At 45.9% G+C, this 27,459-nt stretch overlaps 1 protein-coding gene across 5 annotated transcripts in view; it reads left to right on the top strand.

The window, feature by feature from the left end:
* Fam227a (family with sequence similarity 227 member A) overlaps window positions 1-27,459 on the top strand; it is a 44,348-nt gene that overhangs the window by 3,341 nt on the left and 13,548 nt on the right. For 2 of the 5 annotated variants that reach the window (XM_069999534.1, XM_069999535.1), the window contains 11 exons: window positions 2,073-2,305; window positions 5,994-6,076; window positions 9,368-9,437; window positions 10,411-10,487; window positions 11,362-11,508; window positions 15,602-15,703; window positions 17,005-17,109; window positions 19,689-19,812; window positions 22,306-22,413; window positions 23,489-23,562; window positions 27,034-27,121. In XM_069999534.1, coding sequence (XP_069855635.1) covers window positions 2,164-2,305; window positions 5,994-6,076; window positions 9,368-9,437; window positions 10,411-10,487; window positions 11,362-11,508; window positions 15,602-15,703; window positions 17,005-17,109; window positions 19,689-19,812; window positions 22,306-22,413; window positions 23,489-23,562; window positions 27,034-27,121 — 1,120 coding nt within the window. In that variant the 5' untranslated portion in view covers window positions 2,073-2,163. Of the gene's footprint in view, window positions 1-2,072; window positions 2,306-5,993; window positions 6,077-9,367; window positions 9,438-10,026; window positions 10,171-10,410; window positions 10,488-11,361; window positions 11,509-15,601; window positions 15,704-17,004; window positions 17,110-19,688; window positions 19,813-22,305; window positions 22,414-23,488; window positions 23,563-27,033; window positions 27,122-27,459 lie in introns of those variants that run through there. The other 3 variants (XM_069999536.1, XM_069999537.1, XM_069999538.1) reach the window with 3 other exon arrangements.

Below are 27,459 nucleotides of genomic sequence, written 5' to 3'. Positions count from 1 at the left end.
TCTAAAAGAAGTGTCCATGAGACTCTTATTTCCAATTAACTAGCAAAAAGCCAGAACTAGAAATGTGGCTCAAGTGGTAGAGTGCTAGCCTGCAACAGAAAAAGCCAAGTAAGATTGAAAGGCCCTAAATTCAAGCCCTAATACCAACACACAGACAGACACACAGACACACACACAGACAGACAGACAGACACACACACACTCACACACAGGTGGGCTTCATGTCAGGCATGGGTTGCTAATACCTGTAATCCTAACTACACAGGAGGCTGAGATGGAAAGGATTGTGGGCTTGAGGCTGGCCCTGGAATACATATGAAACTCCTTCTTGACCAATTGCTGGGTGTAGTAGTGTATACTTGCCATCCTAGCTACGTGAGAGACTCTGATTACTGTTCCAGGTCAGTCTTAGTTAGAAAATATCCATGAGCCAGGCACCAGTGGCTCACACCTATAATCCTAGCTCCTCAGGAGGCTGAGATCTCAGGATCACAGTTCAAAGCCTGCCTGAGCAGGAAAGTCCATGAGACTCTTATCACCAATAAGCCACTAGAAAACCGGAAGTAGCACGGTGTCTCAACCAGTAGAGCGCTCACCTTGAGCTAGAGTGCAGGACAGCGCCCAAGCCCAGAGTTCAAGCCCCACAACCGACAAAAAAAGAAAAGAAAAGAAAAAATACCCATGAGCCTCTATCTCAATGAAAGCAGCTGGATGTAGTGGCACATAGCAGTCATTCTCACTATGGCCAGAGCTAAAAGATAGGATGGTGGTCCAGATGCATACCTGGGCAGGAAGTGTAAACTGAAAAATCACAGCATAGGAAAGGACTAAAGGTGACATTCTGTGGTCAAAACCTGCCTAGCAAACAAAAAGCCATCGGTTCAAATCTTGGTACAGCAAAAACAAAACAAAAATGAATGGACTGCACCAACAAAAGCCTTTCTTCCTCTCAGTACCTGTGGGTCATGTGCCTTATCATCAGCCCCCATTTAGTAGGTGAGCATGGCTTTTTTGTTTTGCCTTGTTTACAAATTTCAGCAGTATTCATGTCATGAAACCCACCTGGGCTGGAGGCATTATGGAGTTTATTGGTATGTTCAAGCACCACTGTCCTGTAGACAGCTACGGGAATGTTTGAAATGTGAAATGAGTCCAGTTGGCTGCCATTGACCAGAAAGGAAAACTCTTCCACACACTCCCTGGCCTGAGATGTTGTCCTCACAAGTCACTCCCGCCTCCACGACTCCTGCCTCACCCTGCAATTGTCTTCAAACCTGAGACCAGCAAACAAGAGCTGGATAAACAGGCAATCTTGAGATTGGCAGTACAGACACTTTCAGGCAAGCAAAAACAATAAGCTGAAAATTTAACCTTTGTGTTTTGTTATCATTGTTGGTTTTTGTGTATGTGTGTATGTTGGAACTGGGGCTTAAACTCAGCCTCACAAGCTTGTTTTTTTTTTTTTGTTGTTGTTGTTCTTTTTTTTTTTTTTTCTCAAGGCTGATGCTTTACCACTTGAGTCACAGCTCCACTTCCAGTTTTCTTTCTTTCTTTTTTTTTTTGGGGGTCCTGAACTCTGGGCCTGGGCACTGTCCCTCAGCTCTTCAGCTCAAGGCTAGCGCTCTACCCCTTGAGCCACAGCGCCACTTCCGGCTTTTTTCTTTTTTTGCTTATGTGGTGCTGAGGAATCAAACCCAGGGCCTCAGGCATGCAAGGCAAACGCTCTGCCACTGAGCCACCTTCCCAGCCCCCACTTCCAGTTTTCTGATAGTTAATTGGAAATAAGAGTCTCATGAACTTTTCTGCCCATGCTACCTTAGAACCATAATCCTCAGATCTCAACCTCCTGAGTAGCTCTGATTGTAGTCGTGAGCCACCAGTACCTGGTTAAATTTAATCTCTTAAAATAGAAAATTCCAATTACCAAAAACAAAAGGAAGCCAACATAAGCAGGACCCTGTCACCTCCTCTGTCAGGAAAACAAGAGGCAAATTGTTATCCCACAGTGAGTGCATGTATGTCTTTCTCTCTTGGGTTTTCTAAGATGGGTCCATGCTATCTGTGATTTCCAGGAGGCTGACTGAAGGAAGAACAAGATAGGAGTGGGAAAAGAGAAGCTTTTAGACATGAAAACTTCGTTTGCCAGTTTATGAGATTTGGACAATGGAGTTTATGAAGCATCTGGAAGTCATCAACGAGACCAACTTTCCAATGATACCCATAGATAAGCACCTGACCGCCTCACTGCGCATCCAGCAGGCAATGGAGGATTCTCTGAGGAAGGATTTAAAGGAACATCCACCCTGTATCCTGGCCTCATGCACTAAGGAGTCAGACCTCAGAGCAGTGATTAGTGCTAGTGTCTATGCTTGTGTCTATATAGCTTGTACTATATGTTGCTCTTTTCCTAAATGTTTAAATTCTAGTTGTCATTTGAAATGGGACTATAAGGATTGTTTTGAATTGAGATGTTTTTGTTTTTTTTTGCCTGCCCTGAGACTTGAACTCAGGGGTACTGTCCCTGAGCTTATTTTGCTCAAGGCTAGCACTCTACTACTTGAGCCACAGTGCCACTTCTAGCTTTTTCTGTTGATGTGGTACTGAGGAATGGAAACCTGGGTTTCATGCATACTAGGCAAGAACTCTACCACTAAGCCCAGACCTCTCCCTTAGCTTTTTGCTCAGGGCTGGCACTCTATCCTTTGAGCCACACCTCCACTTCCACTCTGTGTGTATGTGTGTGTGTGTGTGTGTGTGTTTGAGAGAGAGAGAGAGAGAGAGGAGAGAGAGAGAGAGAATTGGAGGCTCATGGACTTTCTGCCTGAATGGGCTTCAAACTATGATCTTAGATCTTAGCCTCTTTTTTGGGGGGGGGAGGGAGGGGAGTCCAGTCATGGGGCCTGAACTTTGAGCCTGGGCGCTGTCCCTCAGATCTTCAGCTCAAGGCTAGTGCCCTGCCACTTGAGCCACAGCGCCACTTCCGGCTTTTTTCTTTTTGCTTATGTGGTGCTGAGGAATTGAACCCAGGACCTCAGGCATGCAAGGCAAGCGCTTTCCCACTGAGCCACCTTCCCAGCCCCAGATCTTAGCCTCTTGAGTACTTAGAATTATAGGCTATGAACCCAGTTAATTTTTTTTCTTTTCTCTTTTTTGCCAGTATTGGAGCTTGAACTCAGAGCCTGGGCACACTGTCCCTGAGCTTCTTTTGCTTAAGGCTAGCACTCTACCACTTGAGCCACAAGCTACGTCTGGCTTTTTCTGTTTATGTGGTACTGAGGAATCAAACCTAGAGCTTCACACATGCTAGGTAAGCACTCTACCACTAAGCCATATTCCCAGTTCCCAGTTAATTTGGTTATAACTGATTTAATTAGAAAGAGCCCCAAAAGAAGAAGGCCTGAATGTTTTTACTGAAAGAATGGAGAAGAAAAGAAGTTTATTGTGTTTTGTCTCCTTCCAGCTCCTTTCCAAAGGCTGGTTGTTCTAGATGTAATAGATAGCTAGGAAGTCCTGGGCCAGGCCACTATGGGCTGAGGTTTTGGGAGCCCCCTGGGCTTCTATAGCACTTGAGGATTGAACTCAGTGCCTTGCACTTGCTAGGCAAGTGCTCTACTACTTGAGGTAAAACCACAAATCTTTTGGCTTTTAGTTTACTTTTCAGGTAATAAGGTCTCCATGGCTTCTTCCCTGGACCAAACACAGACCTTCAATCCCTTTACCTCTGTCTCCTGAATACATATGTATGCTACCAAATGTGGCTTGCTTTTGAGATACTGTCTTACTGACTTTTGCCAGGGCCACTCTTGGACCAAGATCCTCCTTGTCTTCATCCCCTGAGTATCTGTGCTTATAGGTATGTGCTGTCACATGTGACTCCATCTTTGTCAATGTTTTATTCTGGTTGACCCCACCTCTCCTCCCCAGTCAGCCCTTCTGCCTGGGCCCAGTGTTTGCCCCTCTGATATCATCCAGGCTCTACCAGCACCTGCCTTCCCTGGTCCTGTTTTCATGGAGCTTCATGTCACTTCTGATATGTGTTCCAGCGTCACAGAAGCCCATCTCCTGGCAACCCTGGAGCCCCCCCTGCAAGGAGCACTCTCCACTCTCTGGTTATAAATAACCTGTGTCATACCTTCAAGCCAGGTGGCCTCCAGACAAAGTGTGTCCCTGTGTCCCCCTCCCATTCTGTACCTCTCTGAAACTACAAAGCACCTACATCTGCTTCAGGGTCTCACTTTCCCAGGCCTCTTTCTAACGCACCCTCTTTCTTTCTGATCCCTCACTTATCTTACCCTAATCCTCCATTTCTCTTTCTGTGATTTGTCAGGTCCCTCTTAGTGTCTTCTCTTTTCAATCATCTTCTGATTGGTAAGAACACTTGAGCCTAATGGAGGAGGGTAAAAGAGTGAGCTATTCTGGACTGGAGTGATAGGATTATAGGCCTTTATAAAGGCTCTGTCCTAGATATTCTATCTGAGGCAGTTGGCGCTAAGACAGAAAAAAAAAAATGTATAAGTTCAGAGGGGAACAAGAGAGTCCATAAAACTGAGCATGTTTCAACAGAGGTAAACAAGGTCAGGGTAACCTTTGACCTAATCATCCCTCACCTGATAATCTTTCTTAAAGAAACAGCTCTGTACATGACCACATGCATCACAACATGTTTTATTGCTACAAAAAGTTATAAAGAGCTGGGTGCCAGTGGCTCACATCTATAATCCTAGCTACTCAGGAGGCTGAGATCTGAAGATCGAGGTTCAAAGCCAGCTCTGGCAGGAAAGTCCATGAAACCCTTATCTCCAACTAACGACCAAAAAAGCTGGACATAGAGGTATAGAAGTGTGGCTTAAGAGGTAGAGTGCTAAGGGCTGGGAAGGTGGCTCAGTGGTAGAGTGCTTGCCTTGCATGCATAAGGCCCTGGGTTCGATTCCTCAGCACCACATAAGCAGAAAAAAAAGCCGGAAGTGGCTCTGTGGCTTAAGTGGTATAGTGTTAGCCTTGAGCTGAAGAGGTGAGGGACAGCGCCCAGGCCCAGAGTTCAGGCCCCACAACCAGACCCCCCCCCAAAAAAAAGAGGTAGAGTGCTTTAAATGAAAAATCTAAGGGACAATGTCCAGTCCCTGAGTTCAAGCCCCAGTTCCAGCATACACCCACACACACAAAAATTATAAACAGCTTCAATATCAATAGCCAAGGAACAGTTATGTATATGAAGACGAATATTCAAAATGGGTTAGTATAGTGTTATTAAAAATTATTATTATAAGCAGGACCCATCAGCTGCACTGGACATTGATTAAAATGAACTAAGCAACTCAATGACAGCGGTGGGAGGGAGGGAACAAGTGGGAAAGAGGGAACAGCTGATGCTATGCAAAACAAAAGAAATGTACATATCACCCAATGTGGAAGAAATAACTATCACAAAGCTCATAGAACTCATCAATGTGATAGACCACAATAGACAATTTGCCCCATGAAAGTTAGAATGTGTTTGTGACTTTAACTAAGCATCACTATCCCACAATACTGTGAAATTTGGGATATTATTTAATCACAATAAAGAATTGGAAAAAAAATTAGTTAGAGCCAGGCAGAAAAAAAAGAAAATGATTGTTATAAAGATCCTTTAGCTAATGGAAAGTGAGAGTAGAAGAGAAGACAGAGAGTAAAACAGGCTTTCACTGAAATTGTAATTGTGCAAAAAAAGTATGTATATGAAAAACATTGGAAGCAATGTGTTCCATGCCTATAGTTACAGCTACTTAGGAGGCTGAGGCAAAAGGATCACAAGTTTGAGGCAGGCTGGCCTACTTAATGAGATCCTGTCCATCCCCCTCCAGAATGTCCCGAGATTCCAAGAGTTTCTAGGAAAGTGGCATTGTGGGTACGATGCCTACAATATGATAGATTTTCATTCATACTTTAACAAGATTAAAAGTGTGCAGAGGAAATCATGAGTGGAGAGATTCCTTAACAAACTTGCCTCCTAGCATGCCTTATTGGCTCCATGCAGCAGGTGAACCAAAAGATGGGCGGAATAGACCTGAGTCTCAATGAGATGACCAATAGCCTGGTGAGTTGTGGGCACTGGGGCTGAGGCCAGGCCTCTGGGAAGGAAGGGTCTGGGGGTCCTCAAGAGTTGTGTTGGGTTCAGGCCTGTAGTCTTAGCTACTCAGGAGGCTGAGATCTCAGGATCATGGTTCAAAGGCAGCCCAGGCAGGAACGTCAAAAGGTAGAGCACTCACCTTGAGCTAAAGAGCTGAGGGACAACATCTAGACCCCAAGACCGACCAAAAAAACAAAAAAAACCCATTATGTTGGCTTGGAGACCCTTTATTTTAAAACATGTTTCAGTTTCTTCTGCTTTGTACTTGTTATAGCAGAGCAATGACTGCTGAACTCCTTACATGCCAAGCTGCAAACTAGAAATTTAAAAGCTGCTTTTTATTCATTTTTGTTAGAAAAAATGTAAAACAGGGCCCTCCAAGAATTCTCAAATACATACACACACACACAGCTGGGTGGCGGGGAGGGCCGGGGTTCTCAGGGCTCAGCAAGAAGCACTGGTGACACAGCTCAGGCAAGGTGGAGGAACACCATCTTTCTGACTATCTTTGGTTGGAGCACCAGTGTATATTTGATTATCTCTCTCTTTTACAGTAATTAAGAAGTATGAGACATTGATCTAAAAAAAATCTCTAAGATAGATTTAGAACAGCAAAGTAATAGCCACGGACCAAGAGTTAATGTCAGGCACCTGGTTCTAAAAGCTGTGAGGCGTCTGGGGCAGTCAGCCAGGTGACCTACCTCACTGTATACCTGGCAGCTGAGGGAAGACTGTGATGAAGGGGACCACTGTTGGGGAACCCTGTGTGCTGTGCACAAGTTCACAGCCGAACCCACAAGCTTTTTCAGCTATAGGAGAGGTCACCCACTGGCAGTCTGGGCCCAACGCTGGCCTGCAGCAGCTGACCCTCAGACTTCCAGCCAGTCAGCTTCCTCTGCAGTTTCTACAGGCCTGGCCTTTGTCCTACTTCACTCCCTGTCCCAGTCAATGTGTCTTTTTTGGTGTGTTTGTCAGTCATGGGGCTTGAACTCTGAGCCTGGGCACTGTTCCTGGGCTCTCCAGCTCAAGGCCAGCGCTTTACACTTTCAGTGCCACTTCCAGTTTCCTAGTCGTTTATTGGAGATAAGAACCTCACGGACTTTCATGCCCAGAGTGGCTTTGAACGTGACCCTCAGATCTCAGCCTCTTGAGTAGCTAGGATTACAAGCATGAACCACCAGCTCCTGGCTCAGTCACTGTGTCTTTAAGCACAGCGCCAGGGACTCGAGGCTTGCCCAAGCCCTTGGTGGGTATATAGTTAAAATAAGAACTTAAACCTTAAGAAACAATGAAGGGTCTCTCTCCCTGATAGGATCTGGCAGGAGGCTGCATAGAATCCTCAGCTCTCCTGCATGTTTGATTTTTTTTTTTAACCACTCTGGGGCTTGAACTCAGGGCCTGGGCACTGTCCCTGAGCCTCTTTTGCTCAAGGCTAGGGCTCTATCACTTGAGCCATATTGTCACTTCTGGCTTTTTCTGTTTATGTGGTACTGAGGAATGGAACCCAGGACTTCATGAGCGCTAGGCAAGCCCTCTATCACTAAGCCACCTTCCCAGCCCTCCTGGGTGTTCTTGACTGTCACTCACAACCAGGATGGGGCTGCCAGGAGCAGCCTGGAGTCTCCATGTGACCTGGACGGGAGGACCCCTTCCTGGTCCTTCTTGCTCGTGGCCCAGGAAGCTGGTCAACTGGGCTGGCACTGACTGCCTACTGCCGGCAACCCCTCCTTGGCCTATCCTGTCTCCCTCTTCGGGTTACCTCTGTCATGACCTTTGTATTCCTCCTGCTCCCGCTGTGTAGTTCACTTCCCACCCAGCATTCACTGCCAGGTGGTTTCTTTAGCATCCACTCTGCCCTGGAGGTGTCACTCAGCATCTGGAACAGAGGTAACTCTCTTATCCAAGCACAGCGCTGGCTGGCCTCTTGGTTTTTCAATTAGTGCAACTAGAGAATCACTGGCTTCATCTTTCCTTCTTTTCTTTTTTATTATATTGGGGGGTGAGGAATTAGATCAAGAGAAGATTTTTGACCGTATGCCAATCCATAGCATTAATTACCTGGTAGGGAGCAGCCCTGATTGTTCCTGTGATAGGTGTGTGTGTGTGCGCGTGTGTGCGCGTGCGTGCATATGCATGCCCATGCTGGTACTAGAACCTGAACTCAGGATCTCAAAGTCTTGTCTTGCTTGACTTTTTTCTCTCAAAGCTGGTATTCTACCACTTGAGCCACATCTCTACTTTTGGCATTTTGCTGGTTAATAGGAGGTAAGAATCTTTTAGAAGGGGCTGGGCAGGTGGCTCAGTGGTAGAGTGCTTGCCTTGCATGCATGAGGCCCTGGGTTCGATTCCTCAGCACTGCATAAGCAGAAAAAGCCGGAAGTGGCGCTTTGGCTCAAGTGGTAGAGTGCTGGCCTTGAGGTGAAGAGTGCAGGGACAGTGCCCAGGCCCAGAGTTCAAGCCCCATGACAAAAAAAAAAAAAAAAAGAACCTTTCAGTCTGGCATCCAGCCTGGTCTCTTGAGTAGCTAGGAGTAATGTTATAAGCCACCAGTGCCTGGCTGTGTTAGTGGGCTTTTATTGTTGTTTTTGGTTTATCAGTGGTGGGGGTGGGTGGGTGGGAGTGTTGAATTTCCAGCCTGGGCTCTGTCCCTGATCTCTTTTTGCTTAAAGCTATGGAGCCACTTCTGGTTTTCTGGTGGTTCATTGGGGATAAGAGTTTCATGGACTTTCCTGCCTGGGCTGGCTTGGAATGGTGATCCTCAGATGTCAGCCTCTTGAGTATCTAGGATTACAGGTATGAGCTACCTTTGCCAGGCTGGTGCTAGTGTTTTCAAATACACTGTAAACACTTTACATGATTGTACCCTGGAAGGTAGCTATTATTACCTACTCCTATTGAGAGATCAAACAATGGTTTATAACCTATGACACTGTGATCAGAATTCTGTTTTAACCCCTCAGAGGTGTAGGGGGCGGGCACAAGAGGGTGCTGGTTTGGGAGATGTCTTGGTAACACTGAGGAGGGAAGGAAGCTGTCAGTGACATCAGTGGCCATAGGTCCTATCACCTAGGGGAAGAGATGAAGCTGACTTTGCTTCTCTACCGTCCCCCCCCCCCACTCCTGTCCCCGGTATGAGAGCTCCAAGCCTTTTGGACACTAACAAGTAAAAAGACCTGGACCCCTCCAACCCCTGCCCTCCCCTTCCCCAGGATTTACACTAACCCCTAATGCCACTTTTTTTTCTTCTGATTTTTGAAGGCGATTGAGAAATATGAGATGGAGAAGAATATTTTAAAAGAGAAAAGTCGCAGCAGCCCAGCAGACAGAGGCAAAAATACTTTCTCAAAGCCTTAGCCGTGTTTGTCTGGAGTTTGATTTTTTAGTATTGAGTTTTTTAGGCCCTGGCTCTGGTTTGGCATTCTGTGATGCTGGGGGCTAAATTCAGGGACCTGCACACACTGAGCAAGGGCTCCACCACTGAGCTATACCCTTAACTCTGATTGTTCAGTTTTTGAAATGCAACAGAGAGTAATTCCAGAGTTGTAGATGAGGATCTTTTTGTCCTGCCTCTGAAGGAGCCTTAACTCTGACTTCTTGAAGCCAGGCACTAGTGGTACACACCTGTAATCCTAGCCACTCAGGAGGCTGAGAGCTGAGGATTGTGATTCAAAGTCAAACCTGGGCAAGAAAGTCCTTGAGACTCTTTATTTCCAATTATCTACCAAAAAGACAGAAGTGGAGCATGGATCAAGCAGTAGAGTACCAGCCTTAAGCAAAAAAGTTCAGGGACAGAGCCCAGATTCTGAGTGCAAGCCCCAGTACCAGCACACACACACACACACACACACACACACACACACACACACACACACACACACACACACACACACACACACACACACACACACACACACACACACACACACACACACACAATTTTTGACTTCCTGATGATGTCAAGAAAAGAAGTAGGGAGGATGATGCAGGACCCACCTACTATGTGACATGTGATCCGGGCACTGGCAGTCCTTGTGAAGTCTTCATAATGGTCCACTTGGGAGGTAGGTGCCATTGAATAGGTTTTGCAGCTGAAGAATCAAGGGCCAAGAGGCAAGTCTGCACTCCCTAACTGCTTCTGGTCTGATAGGGAAGGGGACCTTAGTAAGTCAGGGACACAGTGGGGATCTAGCAAGGCCAGCATGGGGCCCATCTGTTGAATGACAAGTTCTAGTCATGCAGCACCCAGCCATGGGCCCAGCCCACGACTTCTCATTTCTGGTTTCTCTTCCTCCATCCTTTAGTCAAGAGTTCGAAAAGTTTTCTACTTACCTGCAAAGGCTCAGAACTCCGGACTAGCAGGGTTTCCATACCAAAAAGGGTAAGGACCAAGGACTACAGCTACTTTTTACCATTTCTACTGGGCCTGAATTACATTTTATTCCTGGGGAGGGAGAACATGGCGCTTGGGGAGGGAACCACTCCAATGAAAAAAACCATGGTTCCTTTTCATTTATTATTATTTTTTTCTTGTCATGACCCTTGAACCCAGGACCTGGGTGTTGTCCCTGAGCTTTTTTAGCTCAAGACTAGTGCTCTACCACTCTGAGCCACAGTTCCCTTTCTGGTTTTCTGGTGGTTAATTGGAGATAATAGTCATCATGGACTTTTCTGCCTGGGCTGGCTTCAAACTACAATCCTTGGATCTCAGGCTCCTGGATGACTAAAATTACAGGCAGGAGCCACCAGTGCCTGGCTTCCCTTTTTCAAAGGGCTTACAATAGCGCAGTAATTCTAGAGGTTCTTTGACACACTTTAATGGACAGAGCCTGACTCCAGTGTCAGAAAGGGTCAGACACAGAAAAAAGAAGGTATGTTATTGTTGTAAACTGTCAAAATGATGGACCCTGTATATATATATATATATATATGTATATGTATATATGTATATATATGTGTGTATATATATGTATACACACACACACACACACACACACACACACACATATACATATACATATATATATACTTTTTTTTTGCCAGTCCTGGGACTTGAACTCAGGGCCTGGGCACTGTCCCTGAGCTCCTTTTGCTTAAGGCTAGCACTCTACCACTTGAGCCATAGTGCCACTTCTGGCTATTTTGGTTTATGTGGTACTAAGGAATGGAGCCTAAGGCTTCACGTATGCTAGGCATGCTAAGCCACATTCCCAGCCCCTGGACCCTATTTTTATAACCTGCTTTATTTGCTTCAGAAAACAGCAGATAAAAATCTGCTGGCAGAGCGGTACGAACATCCTCCATTTAATGAAGAGAAGCCTAATGAGCTTCCCAATGGAGTGGACTTCTGTGACATGGTGGGTAATGTGATCCGGGCCGAGAAAAACCCTTTAAGTGGCAAGGTAAGGAAAGTGTGCAGGCAGGTGATCTCCCACCTGCCCCATAGCTCTTCCCTCACTAGGCAGCACCATGGGTGGGGAACAACAATTGGCCCCCTTTAATACTTCATATACTTCAGGAACAACTCTAAACTTGACCAGGGCCACATACTGAGCTGAGCTTCTAAACCTCAGCCCGAGTTCACTCCATGTTCTCATTGTCTTCCCCCAGAGCAGTGGTCTTTTTTTCAAATAAGATTTTTATTGTGAAAATACCATACAGAGGGGTTACAATTACATGAGCAAGGTAATGAGCACATTTCTTTTTATTTTATTTATTTTATTTTATTTTTTATTGTGAAAATACTGTACAGAGGGGTTACAATTACATGGGTAAGATAATGAGCACATTTCTTATCAAGCATTGTAGCCTCCTCCTTTGTTTCCCCTTCCCATCCCTTCGTATCTTCCCCCACCCCCCGCCCCCCACACCAAAATTATGAAGTTCATTTTTCAACATAACGACTTGTACATCTCATTGTTGCAATGGGTCATCCTGTATCCCTGTCTTAACAATTTGTTTTTTCCCTTCCCCTCCACATATACCAACATCATATATGATGTAGTGAAAGCAGGGGTTATACCATGGGGGAGGGACATACAAAGCAACTAAGACATAATCTTATAAATATGTTAGAAACAATCGCATGAAAGATCTCTCTCTCTCTCTCTCTCTCTCTCTCTCTCTCTCTCTCTCTCTCTCTCTCTCTCTCTCTCTCTCTCTCTCTCTCTCTCTCAGTCGTGGGGCTTGAGCTCTAGGCCTGGGAGCTGTCCCTGAGCAATTCAGCTCAAGGCTCATGCTCTACCACTTGAGCCATCGCGCCACTTCTAGTTTTCTGGTGTTTTTTTTTTTTTTTTATTGTGATTAAGTGATTACATAATTTCCCAAATTTCACAGTATTGTGGAATAATGATGCTCATTTAAAGTCACAAACTCATTCTAACTTTCCTGGAGCAAATTGTCTATCACGGTCTATAACATATAACGGTGTACACATATACACCATACATGTGATCAGCAGCATGGGGTTATTTAGTAGTGATTCGACCAGATGAGTGGAAGTTCTTTGTTTCTTAAGTCCTGTTAATTTTGTCGTATCACCTAACATTTTGGATTTAACATCCACTTATCAGGGAGACCATGTACCGTTTATCTCTTTGCTCTTGGCTTACCTCGCTCAACATGATTTCTTCATGAGTACATTTCTTAACAAGTATTGTTGCCTCCTCCTTTGTTTTTCCCCTACCATCCCTGCCCTCCCATCTCTACCACTACACTCCCCTCACCCCAGCAGTGGTCTTTAAGGTGGGTATTTTTAGGCTTTTTTTTTGGCCTGTCCTGGGGCTTGAACTCAGGGCCTGGGCACTGTCCCTGAGCTTTATTGCTCAAGGATAGAGCTCTACCACTTGTGTGACACCTCCACTTTCAGGCTGGCTTCAAACTGTGATTCTCAGATCTCAGCCTCCTGAAGATTACAGGTGTGAGCCACTAGTACTCACCTGTTTTGTTTTTGTGCTAGTACTGGAGCTTGAACTTAGGGAATTGTGTTTTTGCTGGGATCTTTCACTCAAAGCTGGCCCTCTACTATTTGAGCAACAGCTACACTTCTGACTTTTTGCTGCTTACTTGGAGGTAAGAGTCTCTCAGATTTAGCTGCCTGGGCTGGCTTCGAATCATTATCCTCAGATCTCAACCTCCTGAGTAGCTAGGATTACAAGTATGAGCCACAAATGCCCAGCTCCTCAGGGTGTTTTGATGATGTATCTTATTAGCAAAAACTTTTGAGCACTTTTGTAGATAATGTCTGCTTATAGACTATATGCACTGCACATTGTGTTGTTAGCTGCTCCAGTGCATATCAGTAAGCTGATTTTCCTTTAATCAAATTGTTATGGGTATGAGGGTATGACCTCTTCATCAAAAAGGCTCATGTGCAAAAGACTCAATCCCCGTGTAATATATGGATTGGGACTTTGGGGAGATGATTGAATCATGAGGTATCTGCCTTTGACAATAGATTATTCCATTGATGGCCTTAATGTTGGATGGCTTTTGTTGGGAAGTGGTGGAACGCTTCCGAGGTGGAGCCTAGTTGAAGGAAGTAGGTCGCTGGGGGCATGTCCTTTGTCCCCTTCCTCATTCTCTCTCTGCTTCCTGGCTACCATGAGATGATCAACCTCCTCTGCCACACTTCTGCTGCCATTTTGTCAGCCTGTACTCAGCTACAAGGGCCAGAGAACCTGACTGAAGCCTCTGAAACTGCCAGCTCAGATAAACCTTTAAGTTGCTTTCCTCAGGCATTTTGTCACAGAAACATAAAAGTGACTAATGTACAGACATTAGTTGGAATATTTTCTTCCTGCCCCTTGGGTGAATGCACAGCCTTGAGAGCTGTGCCCAGAACACCCTGCCAAGGTTCTGTGGATGTACCTGAGGCCCTTTCACTCAAGGCTGATGCTCTACCACACAAGCAACAAAGTGGCCACACAAAGCCACTCTCTAGTGTTTTGCTGATTAATCTGTCCAGGCTGGTTTCAAACCTGGATCCTCAGATTTTAGCCTCCTAGGACCTGGCATCTCAGAATGTCCCCCTTACTCCATTCCAACCTGTGTACCCACCATCCACCCATCTCCTGCCTTCTGTTTCTCTCTGTCTTCCCCCTTCCCATTCTCTTCTTCCCTCCCTCTCTTTCTATGCCCTCCCCTTTTTCCATGCCTTCTTTTCCCTTTGTCTCCTTTTTCTCTTCCTGGCCCTTCCTGCTTCCTGGCTGTGTCTGAGTCAGTCCATTTGAGCAAGATGAGGAAGGCAGGTGCAGAGCCCAGGACAGACACACAGAAAACATTCAATAAATGTTACATGTTATATTAGGACAGCAAGCTAAGTATTCTGCAGCTCTGAGCTCATGAATGGTTGCTTTACTTTTGGAATACGTGTGCTCAGGTTTGTTTAGTACCCATATGGGTTGAGGTTGTTCATTTCTGACTGAAGAGTTTGGGATGCAGTCTGGGCTTGCTGTACTACTTGCCAAGTTCTTCCACATCTTAGATCTTCTTTCCTATTCTGTGACAATACTAGATGCTCATATGGCTGTTGCCAGGTTAAGTGAGAATATCTAAAAACACTTGGCTGGAAGTGGAGCTATGGCTCAAGTGGTGAAGTGCTAGCCTTGAGCTAAAGAGCTCAGGGACAGCACACAGACCCAGAGTTCAAGCCCAAAGACCCACCAAAAAAAAAAAAAAAAACCTTGAAAACTAAAAACAGCTGGCCATGCAAATCTTGGACACTCACTGGTAGGTTAGGGACTTTTGTGATGACCCTAATATATCTACGGATGACTGGCAGGTGGCAGAGCCTTTAATAACAATAAACAAGCTACTAGAGAGGGAAACCACATTTTTTTTTGTTTTTTTTTTTTTTGGGTCCAGTCATGAGGCCTGAACTCTGGGCCTGGGCACTGTCCCTCAGCTCTTCAGCTCAAAGCTAGTGCTCTACCACTTGAGCCATAGCGCCACTTCCGGCTTTTTTCTTTTTGCTTATGTGGTGCTTGGGAATCGAACCCAGGGCCTCATGCATGCAAGGCAAGCACTCTACCACTGAGCCACCTTCCCAGCCCGGAAACCACATTTTAAATGAAGCAATTAAGAAAAAAAATCAGGTGCATTGGGGCATGCCTGTGGCCTGTGATCCCAGCTACATAGGAGATGGAAAATAGGAGGCCCATGGTTCGGGTTAGCCCAGGTGAAAAGTGTCAGACACTATCTGAAAAATAACCAAAGCACAAGTGTTGGGGATGTGGCTTAAATGGTAGAGCACCTGACTTGGGAGGCCCTGAGTTCAAACCCAAGTATAGCCTGAAACAAAACTTAAAAGTTAAAAAAAAAGTTCCAGTATAGTGGCTCATGCCTGGAATTCAGCACTGGTAGAAGGAATGTGAGTGAGTTCAAGTAGTCAAGGTCAGTTCTGAGTTACATAGCATGACCCTGTTTCAGTAAACCAAAATAATAATAGCAATAACAAGCATATTAATAATAATGTGAATTTTGTTTCTTTTGAAGTGTTTCTGTTCAGATGGAGAATTAGAGAAGTTTCTCTCTTCTCGTTCTCCCAAAGCCATATGGCTGGATAGCTTCTGGTGGATATTTCATGAGAGGTACCAGGTAAAACGAATCTAATTGGTTCTCTCTATCATTTAAGGTATTTTTTATTTGTTGGTTTTAATTTTGTGCTGATCCTGGGGCTTGAACTCATGGCCATGGCACTGTTCTTTGAGCTTTTGTGTTCATGCTAGTGCTCTACCACTTGAACTATATCTCTACTTCCTGCTTTTTGGTGGTTAATTAGAGAAAGGAGTCTCAAGGACTTTCTTGCCCAAGCTAGCTTCAAACCTTGATCCCCAGATCTCAGCCTTTTGAGTAGCTAGGATTACAGATATAAGCTACCAGATCAGCCTAAGTTGCTATTATTGTTGTTTTAATTCCAATCCTAGAGCTTGAGCTCAGGGCCTGGGTGCTATCCCTGAGCCTCTTTGTGCTCAAGGCTAGCACTCTGTCACTTGAGCCCCAGTGCCACTTCTGGCTTTTTCTGGGTAGTTTATGGAGATAAGAGTCTCACAGACTTTTCTTGCCCAGGCTGACTTTAAACTGAGGTCCTCAGATCTCAGCCTCATGAGTAGCTAGAATTACAGGTGTGAGCCACTGGCACCTGGCTATTATTATCATTTTTTTTGAGGGGGGGTCAGTCATAGAGCTTGAACTCTGGACCTGGGTGCTGTCCCTCAGCTCTTCAGCTCAAGGCGAGTGCTCTACCACTTGAGCCACAGTGCCACTTCTGGTATTGGAGATAAGAGTCTCATGGATGTTCCTGCCCAGGCTAGCTTTGAATCCTCGATCCTGTAGACTCTTATATATAACCACCAGAAAAGCTGGAAGTAGAGCTGTGGCTCAAATGGTAGAATACCAGCCCTGAGGATAAAAATCTCAGGAACAGTACCTAGACCCTGAGATTAAATCCCAGGACTAGTACCAAAACAAAAACCAGAAAAGAAACAGACAAATAAAAAGAATCCCAAGTTGAGCACTGGTGGTTCAATTCCATAATCTTTACTATCTGGGGAACTGAGGTTAGGATGGTTACTGTTTAAAATTTACCCAGGAAGAAAAGTCCATAAGACTCCATCTCAAAGGAAGAAGTTGGGCATGTTGGCTCACAGCTGTCATGCCAGGCAAGGTAGGAAGTAAAAAATAGGCTGATTAGGTCCAGGAACAGGTCTGGCAGGAAGGGAGACCCTGTCTCAAAAAAAATCAAAGAAAGGATTAGAGGCAAGACTCAGCAGTAGAGTGCCTGCCTAGGAAGTATGAGGCCCAGAGTTCAAACTCTATTACTGCAAAAGAAGAAACCAGCCCTTTGGATGTTGCAACAGGCATTCTAGTAATTCCTTCTCCATCTCTATTCTTGGCAGCCGAACAAGGAAATCCAGCATAAGCTGTTTGACCGAATAGCCCAACATTATGCCATCATTTTGTTCCATTTACCCAGGTCCCACTATGAAGAGGCTCTTTTAAAAGTAAGCATCAGCTACTGCTTAGAAAAATTCAACATTATGGGCTGGGAAGGTGGCTCAGTGGTAGAGCGCTTGCCTTGCATGCATGAGGCCCTGGGTTCGATTCCTCAGCACCACATAAGCAAAAAGAAAAAAAAGCCGGAAGTGGCACTGTGGCTCAAGTGGTAGAGCACTAGCCTTGAGCTGAAGAGCTGAGGGACAGCGCCAGGCCCAGAGTTCAGGCCCCACGACTGGAGCCCCCCCAACAACAAAAAAAGAAAAGTTGAACATTAGGCTGGGTACTGGTGGTCTATGCATGGCATCCCTGCTACATGAGAAGATCATGGTCCCAGGCAAGCCCTGGCAAAAACAAACAAAAAAAACCTGTAACATCCCATTGAAACAGAAAGAGCTGGGGGTGGTGACAGCTGCCTGGTATCCCAGCAATGGTGGAGAGGTATAAATAGAATGATCATGTCCAGACCCTATCTCAATAACCAGAACAAAAAAGGACTGGAGGCAAGACTCAAAGGGGAACACCTGCCTAGCAAGCACAGAGTTTGGAGTTCAAACCCCAGTACTACCACAAGAAAGGAAGGAAGGAAGGAAGGAAGGAAGGAAGGTAGGAAGGAAGGAAGGAAGGAGAAGGAAAGAACTTAGATTTCTATTCACTTTTTTTGTGTGTGCAGTCCTCAGATCTCAGCCTCCTGAGTAGCTAGAATTACAGGTGTGAGCCACTGGCACCTGGCTATTATTTTTTTTGTGCCAAAAAGGCTTGAACTCAGGGCTGGGCACTGTCCCAGCCTTAAGCTTTTCTGCTTAAGGCTAGCACTGTACCAGTTTGAGCTACAGCTTTTCTTCTGGCTTGCTTTTTTTTTTTTTTTTTTTGGTTGTGAGGCTTAAACTCTGGGCCTGGGCAATGTCCCTCAGCTCTTAAGCTTAAGGCTAGCACTCTACCACTTGAGCCACAGTGCCACTTCCAGTTTTCTGGTAGTTTATTGGAGATAAGAGTTTCAGGGACTTTCCTGCCTGAGCTGGCTTTGAACTGTGATTCTCAGATCTCAGCCTCATGATGATGACAGGTGTGAGCCACTGGCGCCCAGCTCTTCTGGCTTTTTGCTGGTTAATTGGGAATAAGAGTCTAATAGACCTTCCTGCCCAGGCTCCTCAGATCTCAGCCTCTTGAATAGATAGAATTACAGATGTGAACCACCAGTGCCCAGGGGGATTAAAATACCTTTAACCCAAGTACTCAGGAGGTAAAGGCAGGAAGATCTCAAGTTCAAGGCTAACTTAGATTACACAGTGAGACCCTATCTGAAAGAAGGAAGGAAGGAAGGAAGGAAAGGAAAGGAAGGGAGGGAGGGAGGAAGAAAGGAATGGAGGGAGGGAGGGAGGGAGGGAAGGAAAGAAAGGAAGGGAGGAAAGGAGGGAGGGAGGGAGGGAGGCAGGCAGGGAGGGAGGGAGGGAGGGAGACAGAAGACCAATCTTCTAACCTTGTTTTGGGGTCATAATCTAGTTTTCTCTTTCGTCAAACCTTGTTTTAGGGTCATAATCTAGTATTCAAGAGAAACTGTTTCCATTCACATGTTCTGTTCATCAGCAGATTTGTGTGCGTGTGCGTGTGTGTGTGTGTGTGTGTGCGTGCGTGTGTATGTGTGTGTGTGTGTGTGTGTGTGTGTGTGCCCACGCACGCACATGCGCGCTGGCCCTAGGGTCTGAACTCTGGGCACTGTCCCTGAGTTTTTTGTGCTTATGGCTGGTGGTCTACCACTTGAGCCATAGCACTACCTTCAACCATTTAGCAGTTTTGAGTGTCTATCTGCTCAATGTCTAGAACTAATACTAGTGTCTAGTATTTTATTATGCTAGGTAGCATAATAAACAAAAATATTCAATGTAATATGTAATGTCTTGAGAACAAGACAATCTCCACTGATGGGTCTGTGTAAATACTTTTGGCTATGCCCACTCAAGATAATATCATGAAGGTCACTGGTGAAAAACAATTCCAAAGAATATATCATAACTTGCAGAAGTGTTTGTGTTGTAATATTGAAGAGGTATAGTCAGATGTAAATGTATAGTTTGAGCTCAGTCATAATTAAGAATGCACAAGAATGCCTAGTGGTAGAGTGCTTGCCTAGCATGCATGAAGCCCTGGGTTCCATTCCTCAGTACCACATACACAGAAAAAGTTGGAAGTAGTGCTGTGGCTCAAGTGATAGAGTGCTAACCTTGAACAAAAGAAGCTCAGGGACAGTGCTCAGGCCCTGAGTTCAAGCTCTAGGAATGGGGGAAAAATGCACAAGAATACCCCGATGCTTGCTAGGATATTTGGGAGATAGTACTCTGGGGCTATCTGCCTTATTATCATCTTGGCACTGGGGCAGCAAATGACTAGGCATAGAGGTTCTCAGGAGAGTAGGGGTTGCCGCATAATTATCAGGATGCTTGAGGACTTGACCCAAGGCCCGGAATGCTCCCTAAAGAACAAGAAGACAGAACTTGATCACAGATGTTTCTGAAGTCAAGGCTCTTTTCTGGGGACAGAAATGCAGAGAGCCTTGGCTGTGCTCTGTGCCCTCCCCACCCCTCTGCAGAAGTTCCCATCACTTCTGAGCAAAGGTGTGTACACCAGCTTCTGCTGCTGCTTCCCACAGTCCTGGTTCAACACGCATGAATTTAAGACGGAGATCTGTAACACCATGAACCTGTGGATAACAGGTGAGTAGTGGCTGCTTCCTCCTCAGGAAATTTAATTTGGACCAAATGATTTCCACCAGAACCTAAGAACCTTCTGGGATTTTTTGTTTGTTTATTGTGTGTGTGTGTGTGTGTGTGTGTGTGTGTGTGTGTGTGTGTGTGTGTGTGTGTGTGTGTGCTCACACACCTGCCAGTATTAAAGGGCCTGGGCACTGTCCTTGAGCCTTTTTGTTCAAGACTGGTACTCTACCATTTGAGCTCCACTTCTGGCTTGTTGGTGGTTAATAGAAGAGACGAGCCTCACAGGGCTGGGAATGTGGCTCAGTGGTACAGTGCTTGCCTAGCATGCGTGAAGCCCTGGGTTCATTCTTCCATACCACATACACAGAAAAAGCCAGAAGTGGTGCTGTGGCAAGTGGTAGAGTGCTAGCTTTGAGCAAAAGAAGCTTAAAGGACAGTGCCTAGGCCCTGAGTTCAAGCCGCAGGACTAGCAAAAACAAAAACAAAAACAAAAAAGAGCTTCATAGACTTTCCTGCTAAGGCTGGCTTTGAGCCACAATCCTCAGATCTCAGCCTCTTGAGTCACTAGGACTACAGGTGTGAGCCACTGGCACCGGGTCTAAGAACATTCTTGTTCACCATGACACTCTTCATCAAGGCAATTTTCCTTTTCTCTTCTTAACACTAAGGAGAGGGAATACTGGTTAGAGCCCCAAGAAGTGTGCATTTTCCTGCTTCCTTGGAAACTGTTCTGAGACATGCCTCCCTGATCAATTTTTGTTCCCTTTGCTCTCTCTTCAGGGAGAAAGGAAAGGAGGCCTCTCTTAAGATACTCAAGTTCCAACTCAGCTCTCTTACTAAACTTTGAACTTGTGCTGATGGACCCCAAAGCAGCATCCTGGTTAGATAATCACACCCTTCATATGACCCAAGTGGCCAATATCGTTTGCCCTCCTGTACACACGGGGCAGCTCCATGCCTGCTCCACAGACTCTTCTTTAAAAGTTGTGATTGGTGTACAAAATAGGGCTGGAGGCATGGTTCAGCAGTCAAGTACCTGCCTAGCAAGTGCCAGGCTGAGTTCAATCCCAGTACTGCTCCAGTTTTTTTTTTGAGGATCCTGTGTCCTAGATACTGTGTTAAGTTAAGCACCTTTTTTTTTTTTTTTTTTTTTTTTTTTTGTCGGTTGTGAGGCTTGCATTCTGGGCCTTGGGACTGCCCCTCAGTTCTTTAGCTCAAGGCAAGTGCTCTACTGCTTGAGCCACAGCACCACTTCCAGTTTTCTGGTTGTTGATTGGAGATAAGAGTTTCACAGACTTTCCTGCCTGGGCTGGCTTTGAACCGTGATCCTCAGATCTCAGCCTCCTCAGTAGCTAGGATTACAGGCGTGAGCCACCTCGCCCAGCTTAAGTTAAGCACCGTTGTGTTGGGGGCTCTTCAAGATCATCCCCACCTTAGGGGACTTCCAGGAGTCAGCTAAATCAGTTACAGTCAGAGCTACTATTCCATGGGCTGGGAAAGTAGCTCAGTGGTAGAGTGCCTGCCTCGCATGCATGAGGCCCTGGGTTCGATTCCTCAACACCACATAAGCAGAAAAAGCCAGAAGAGGCACTGTGGCTCAAGTGATAGAGTGCTTGCCTTGAGCTAAAGAACTGAGGGGCAGTCCCCAGGCCCAGAATGCAAGCCCCACGACCGACCAAAAACAAAAGAAAACAAAACAGAACTACTACGCCTTATTGCAGCTCCACACAGAGCCCTGTGTGCCCTTTGAAGAAAACAAAGCAACTTTGTGTGGTGTTTTCCCTGGGGAAGCACATGAGAGATGCAGTGGTATAGGTTTTATTAGGGGCCAACATGGCAACACCTCTGTCTAGCCCACCTCACAATTCCAGGAAAGCAGATGTTCTGCAAGAGCCCCACTAGGAGTGCAAAGCGCCTAGGCACAAGGAGCATAATGAAGTTTTATATCAGCATAAGGAACCCTTCCTTCCCCAACAAACTCCCAGACACCAGTCTCAGGCTTGCTATTAATTCCTTACCATACTGATTTGAAGAATCAAAGAAGCCCAAGAATGAACAAATGGATCTGGGAAGGTGGCTCAGTGTAGAGCGCTTGCCTCGCATGCATGAGGCCCTGGGTTCAATTCCTTAGCATCACATGAGCAGAAAAAGGCAGAAGTGGTGCTGTGGCTCAAGTGGTAGAATGCTAGCTTTGAGCTAAAGAGCTGAGGGACAGCGCCCAGACCCAGAGTTTAGGCCCTACAACTGGCAAAAATAAAATACAATAAAAATAAAAAATCTAAAGGATGACACCTAGGTCCTGAGTTCAAGTTTCAGTACTGTCACAAAAAATAATAATAAAATAAAACAAAGCCCTCTAGAGAGGAAGTGAAGTATTCAGGCCGCTGTGGGGCAGGGCTAGTCTTGAAGCACAGCCTCCCTAGAACCAGGTGTAATTTTGAGGCTTCGGTCTACTTAGCAGAAATGTCCACTATCATTCTCAACTTCTTTTAGGGACATATCCTTGTATACAGAGCTATAAGGAGTGGGACTATTCAGAATTGGATCCAGAGAGATTCCGGAGAGAGGAATTACTGAATTACAGAAAACGGCAGGCAAAAGGTAAGATACCAGCCAACGTCCCTGCCACACCCAACCACCATCTAACCCAGGCAACCGAAGGTTATAACATCTGTGTCCCCAAGCCTGGTTCTCATGGATCTCCAAATGAGTACATCGTCCGTGTTTGTGAACTGCAGTTAGAGTCCCTATGATGTAACTATTGAGATGTGGGGAGTGAAATTTTATAGTCAAATAGTAGGTTTTTTGTCTTTTTTTTTTTTTTTTGGTACTGGGGATCGAACCCAGGATGTTGCACTTGCTAGGCAAGTGCTTTTGCCACTGAGCTACATCCCAGCCCAGTCAAATAGTAGGTTTTAAGTGACTTAGGTCTGTAATTTTAGCGACTTGGAAGGCTGAGATCTGAAGATTAAGGAGTAAAACCAGCCTGGACAGAAAAGTCATGAGATTCTTATTCTGATTAACTACAAAAAAGCTGGAAGTTCAAATGGTAGGCCTCCAGCCTTGGGCAAAAAAAGCTAAGGGAGTCAGGTGCCAGTAACTTATACCTGTAATCCTAGCGACTCAGGAGGCTGAGATCAGAGGATCTCAGTTCAAAGCCAGCCAGGCCAGGAAAGTCCTTGAGACTCTTATCTCCAATTAACACTCAGAAAACTGCAAGTGGCACTAGTGGCTCAAATAGATAGAGTGCAAACCTTGAGCAAAAAAACTCAGGGACAGAGCCTAGGATCTGAGATCAAGTGCCAGTGCTGGCACTCAAGTATGCTTACACACACACACACAAATTTCCAGTGAGAGGTGTCTACAATGTGTCATTGCTATGGTAGGCTATGTGTCCAGGCTAGGGAGCGCTGTGAGCCAGGGAGCAATTTAGACAATATAACTGTACCACAGAGGTTTGCACACTGAGCTGGGGCGCAGGCGGGCGAGCGGGCGGGCGGGCGGGCGGGCGGGGAGGGGTGGAAATGTAACAGGTTTGCCCCCTTGGATGAGTGCAAAATCAAAAAATCACAACCAGGGGAAGAATAGGAATAGGGAAGAGAGGGAAAGGGAGGAGAGGCAGGGAAGGGAGGAGAGGTGGGGAAGAAACCAAATAACAGCCTGTCCCCTTTCTTAGGAAGAGAATTTTCTCTCTTCAATTTAAAGAAAACCTCTCTCAAGTCAGGCCAGAAAAAAAACATCCACGCTCAGGTAAGTGGGGAGACCCAGACCTGAACTCTTAGGAGCCTCTAAACTGAAGAGACCCAGGCTGCTCCAGCATTGGCTCCCTGTACCCCTGCACTCCCCCCCCCCACTCATTTTTTCTCTGAGTGTATGTGCTGGTACTGGGGCTTGAACTCAAGGCCTCTTGCTCTTACTTGGTTTTTTCATACACTAATGGCATTCTGTCATTTGAACCACACCTCCAGGGGGCTCCCCTGCTTGGTTCTACCCTATTTTCTCAGGAAAGGGTGGCCACAGGCTTGGAGCCAGCCTCTGAGCGCTGAGGAGGCTGCATAAGATATTTTCTGCATTTTTCTTCCATTAACCCTCATGGAAGCCTGCAATCTGGTTGTCATCCCTCATCCCTCATCCCTTCTCCTGCCCTGTTGGTGCCCAAGTAGGCTGATTCTATACCCTAGCTATTGTGAATCCCAAAGCAATAAACATGGGAGCACTGATTTGTGGGTTTTTTTGGGGGGGGTCGGTTATGGGGCTTGAACTCTAGGCCTGGGCGCTGTCCCTCAGCTCTTCAGCTCAAAGCTAGTGATCTACCAATTGAGCTACAGCACCACTTCTGGTTTTTCTTGTGGTTTATTGGAGATAAGAGTTTCACAGACTTTCCTGCCCTGGCTGGCTTGGAACCACGATCCTCAGATCTCAGCCTCCTGAGTAGCTAGGATTACAGGTGTGAGCCACCGGTGCCTGGCTAGTTTTTTGTTTTGTTTTTGTTTGTTTGTTTGTTTTTAACTCAGGGCCTGGGCACTGTCCCTGAGCTTCTTTTGCTCAAGGCTAGCACTCTACCACGTGAGCCACAATATCACTTCCGGCTTTTTCTGTTTATGTGGTACTGAGGAATTGAACCCAGGGCCTCATGCATGCTAGGCAAACACTCTACCCCTAAGCCATATTCCCAGCCCACTGGTAGCTAATTTCATTTCCTTTTGATGGATATCCAGAAATGCGGTTGCTGAATCATCTGAATCATATGATAGATTGTTAGGTTTGGGTTTTTTAAATTATTATTTTGGTTTTTTTGTATGTGTGTGTGTGTGTTGGTCCTGGGCTTTAACTCAAGGCCTGGGTTCTGTCCCTGAACTTTTGTGGTCAAGGTTAGTGCCATACCACTTTGAGCCACAGCTCTACTTCCGGCTTTTTGGTAGTTAATTAGAGATGAGTCTCACCGAGGGGCTGGGAAGGTGGCTCAGTGGTAGAGCGCTTGCCTTACATGCGTGAGGCCCTGGGTTCAATTCCTCAGCACCACATAAGCAAAAAGAAAAAAGCCGGAAGTGGTGCTGTGGCTCAAGTGGTAGAGTGCTAGCCTTGAGCTGAAGAGCTGAGGGACAGCGCCCAGGCCCAGAGTTCAGGCCCCACGACTGGACCCTCCCCCCCCCAAAAAAAAGAGTCTCACCGACTTTTCCTCCCAGTCTGTCTTCAATCATCAGTCCTCAGAACTCAGCTTCCTGGGTCGTCAGTATTACAAGTGTGAGCCACCAGGGCCCAGCTGTTTTTGGTTTCTTGGGAAAAGTAGATTGTTCTTCATGATCTACATTAACACCAATTTTTTTTTTTTTTTTTTTGGATACGGTCATGGGGCCTGAACTCTGGGCCTGGGCGCTGTCCCTCAGCTCTTCAGCTCAAGGCTAGCACTCTACCACTTGAGCCACAGCGCCACTTCCGGCTTTTTTCTTTTGCTTATGTGGTGCTGAGGAATCGAACCCAGGGCCTCGAGCATGCAAGACAAGCGCTCTACCACTGAGTCACCTTCCCAGCCCATGACACCAATTTTTTTTTTAATTGCCAGAGCACCTTTCTTCCTCACCTGCTGCCCATTCTGTATGTGTGTACACCTTTGTGTGTGTGTGTGTGTGTGTGTGTGTGTGTGTGTGTGTGTGTGTGTGTGTGTTGTGTGTATTGGGATTTGAACCCAGGGGCTCACACTCTTGCTTGGTTTCTTTGCTCAGACTGATACTCTACTACATGAGCCATTCCTCCACTTCTGTTTTGTTTTGTTTTGTTTTTTTTTTTGCTGAGGAATTAGAGACTTTTCTGACCCAAGTGGTTTCTAACTGTGATCCTCAGATCTCAGCCTCTAGTAGCTAGAATTACAGATAGGAGCCACCAACATTCAGCCAGCATTTTTAAGCATCTCTGTTGGCTCCTGTCACGCTCTGTCTGCATCTTCTCCCAGCGTGGCCTTATGGTGGCCTTGTCTGGTCTGGTGGCTTCAAACATCCCTCATATTGCAGCAATACCAGGCCTTTGTCTACCCTGCCCTGCTCAGAGCTCACATTGGGCTATCTAGCTGCCTCCTTGGCCTCACTAGGGAAGTCTGATGCTCAGGCTGGTGACTCTTAGCCTCTGACTACAGCAGCTTTTTTTCCTTTTCCTCATAGTCCCACCCCAGTCCCTACCCAGTGACTGCCTTCCCTGGGCATCCATCAATGGGATCACTTCCTGTGATGACCTTCCACAGGTATCTTATCAATGGAGTCACTTCCTGCCTAACCTTCCACCTCCAGCAGCTTCTCCAGACTCATACTCCCTCAAGTTCAGGATCATCTTCTCCTCAGCCACCTCATTCTGCTCTCCCCTGGGACTGTTCTAGCGCTTGCATCTCAGGACACAGGCCCAGCACATAGAAGGCACTCACCAAAGCTTTCTAGACTTGATGATGATCATTTACTCCTGGCCCATATGAATGGGGCTCCAGAAATACCACCCCAGAGCACTGGTGGAACAGGTGCTTCTCAGAGACAGCTGTCACTCAGAGAACCAGATGAAAATATTACTCAGTGTTTGGACACCGCCTGTCACAACCACCTGCCTTTGTACTGTAACACATAGAGCTTTCCAACTGTTATTTCAAGAACCCAGCTAAGAGATTCCATCTTCTACCCAGAAACAGAAATGATCCAAAACTTTGGAATCCTGAAAGTCACTGATTTTTTTTTTTTAATGCATGTGTGCCATCACTGGGACTTGAATTCAGGGCTTTACACCCTTGATTAGCTATTTATTTCAGGCTAGCACTCTACCCTTGAGCCGCCACATCACTACTACTCGCTTTTTTGTTATTATTTGGTGATGAGTCTCATAGACTTTTCTGCCTGGGCTAGCTTTGAACTGTGATCCTTACATCTCAACCTCCTGTGATTACAGGAATGGGTCACTAGTGCTTGGTTCCTGCTGAAGTTTTTGTGTGTGTGTGTGTGTGTGTGTGTGTATATTTGTGTGCCCGCACGTGTGTTTTGTTGCGCCAGTCCTAGGGATTGAACTCAGAGCCTAGGCACTGTCCCTGAGCTTTTTGCTCAAGGCTAGCTCCACTTCTGACCTTTTTGCTGGTTAATTGGAGCTGAGTGCTTTCTGTCTTTGTGTTCTTTTGCTAAAACTGAGAAACCCTTGAGCTGCATGTTCCTTGTGCCACCAGTATTGCTGACTTTGCTCTTTTTCTTCCTGAAGTCTTGTAGTGCATATATGATCAATGATAAACTCCCTCCTGGCAAGTTGAGTACAGAAGAAAGCTGGCAATTGCAGGGTGCTGCCAAAGGTATGTTGAGTTCTGCAAGGGGAAATGGTGGTTTGCAATTCAGTATTGACCTTCCAAATTCTGGTTCATTGGCTGTTTGCTTTTTTTCTGGGGTTTCTATCCTAGGCCTTAGTAAAAAACAGTATTTTAGGAGAGTATGAAATTGTTTTTTTGGTTCCATAATCACTGGGTATGCTCTATAGTTGTAAAGAGGAGTTCAATCTTTGTGTGTGTGTATGTTGGTCCTGGTACTTGAACTCAGAGCCTGGGCACTGTCCTTGAGCCTCTTTTTGCTCACGGCTAGCACTCTACCACTTGAGCAACAGCATCACTTCTGGCTTTTTCTGAGCAGTTTACAG

Source organism: Dipodomys merriami, unplaced genomic scaffold, assembly GCF_024711535.1.
Source record: "Dipodomys merriami isolate MVZ:Mamm:240054 unplaced genomic scaffold, mDipMer1.0.p SCAF_55, whole genome shotgun sequence".
In the NCBI taxonomy this organism is placed as follows: domain Eukaryota; kingdom Metazoa; phylum Chordata; class Mammalia; order Rodentia; family Heteromyidae; genus Dipodomys; species Dipodomys merriami.
This window is presented reverse-complemented; position numbering and strand designations above follow the sequence as displayed.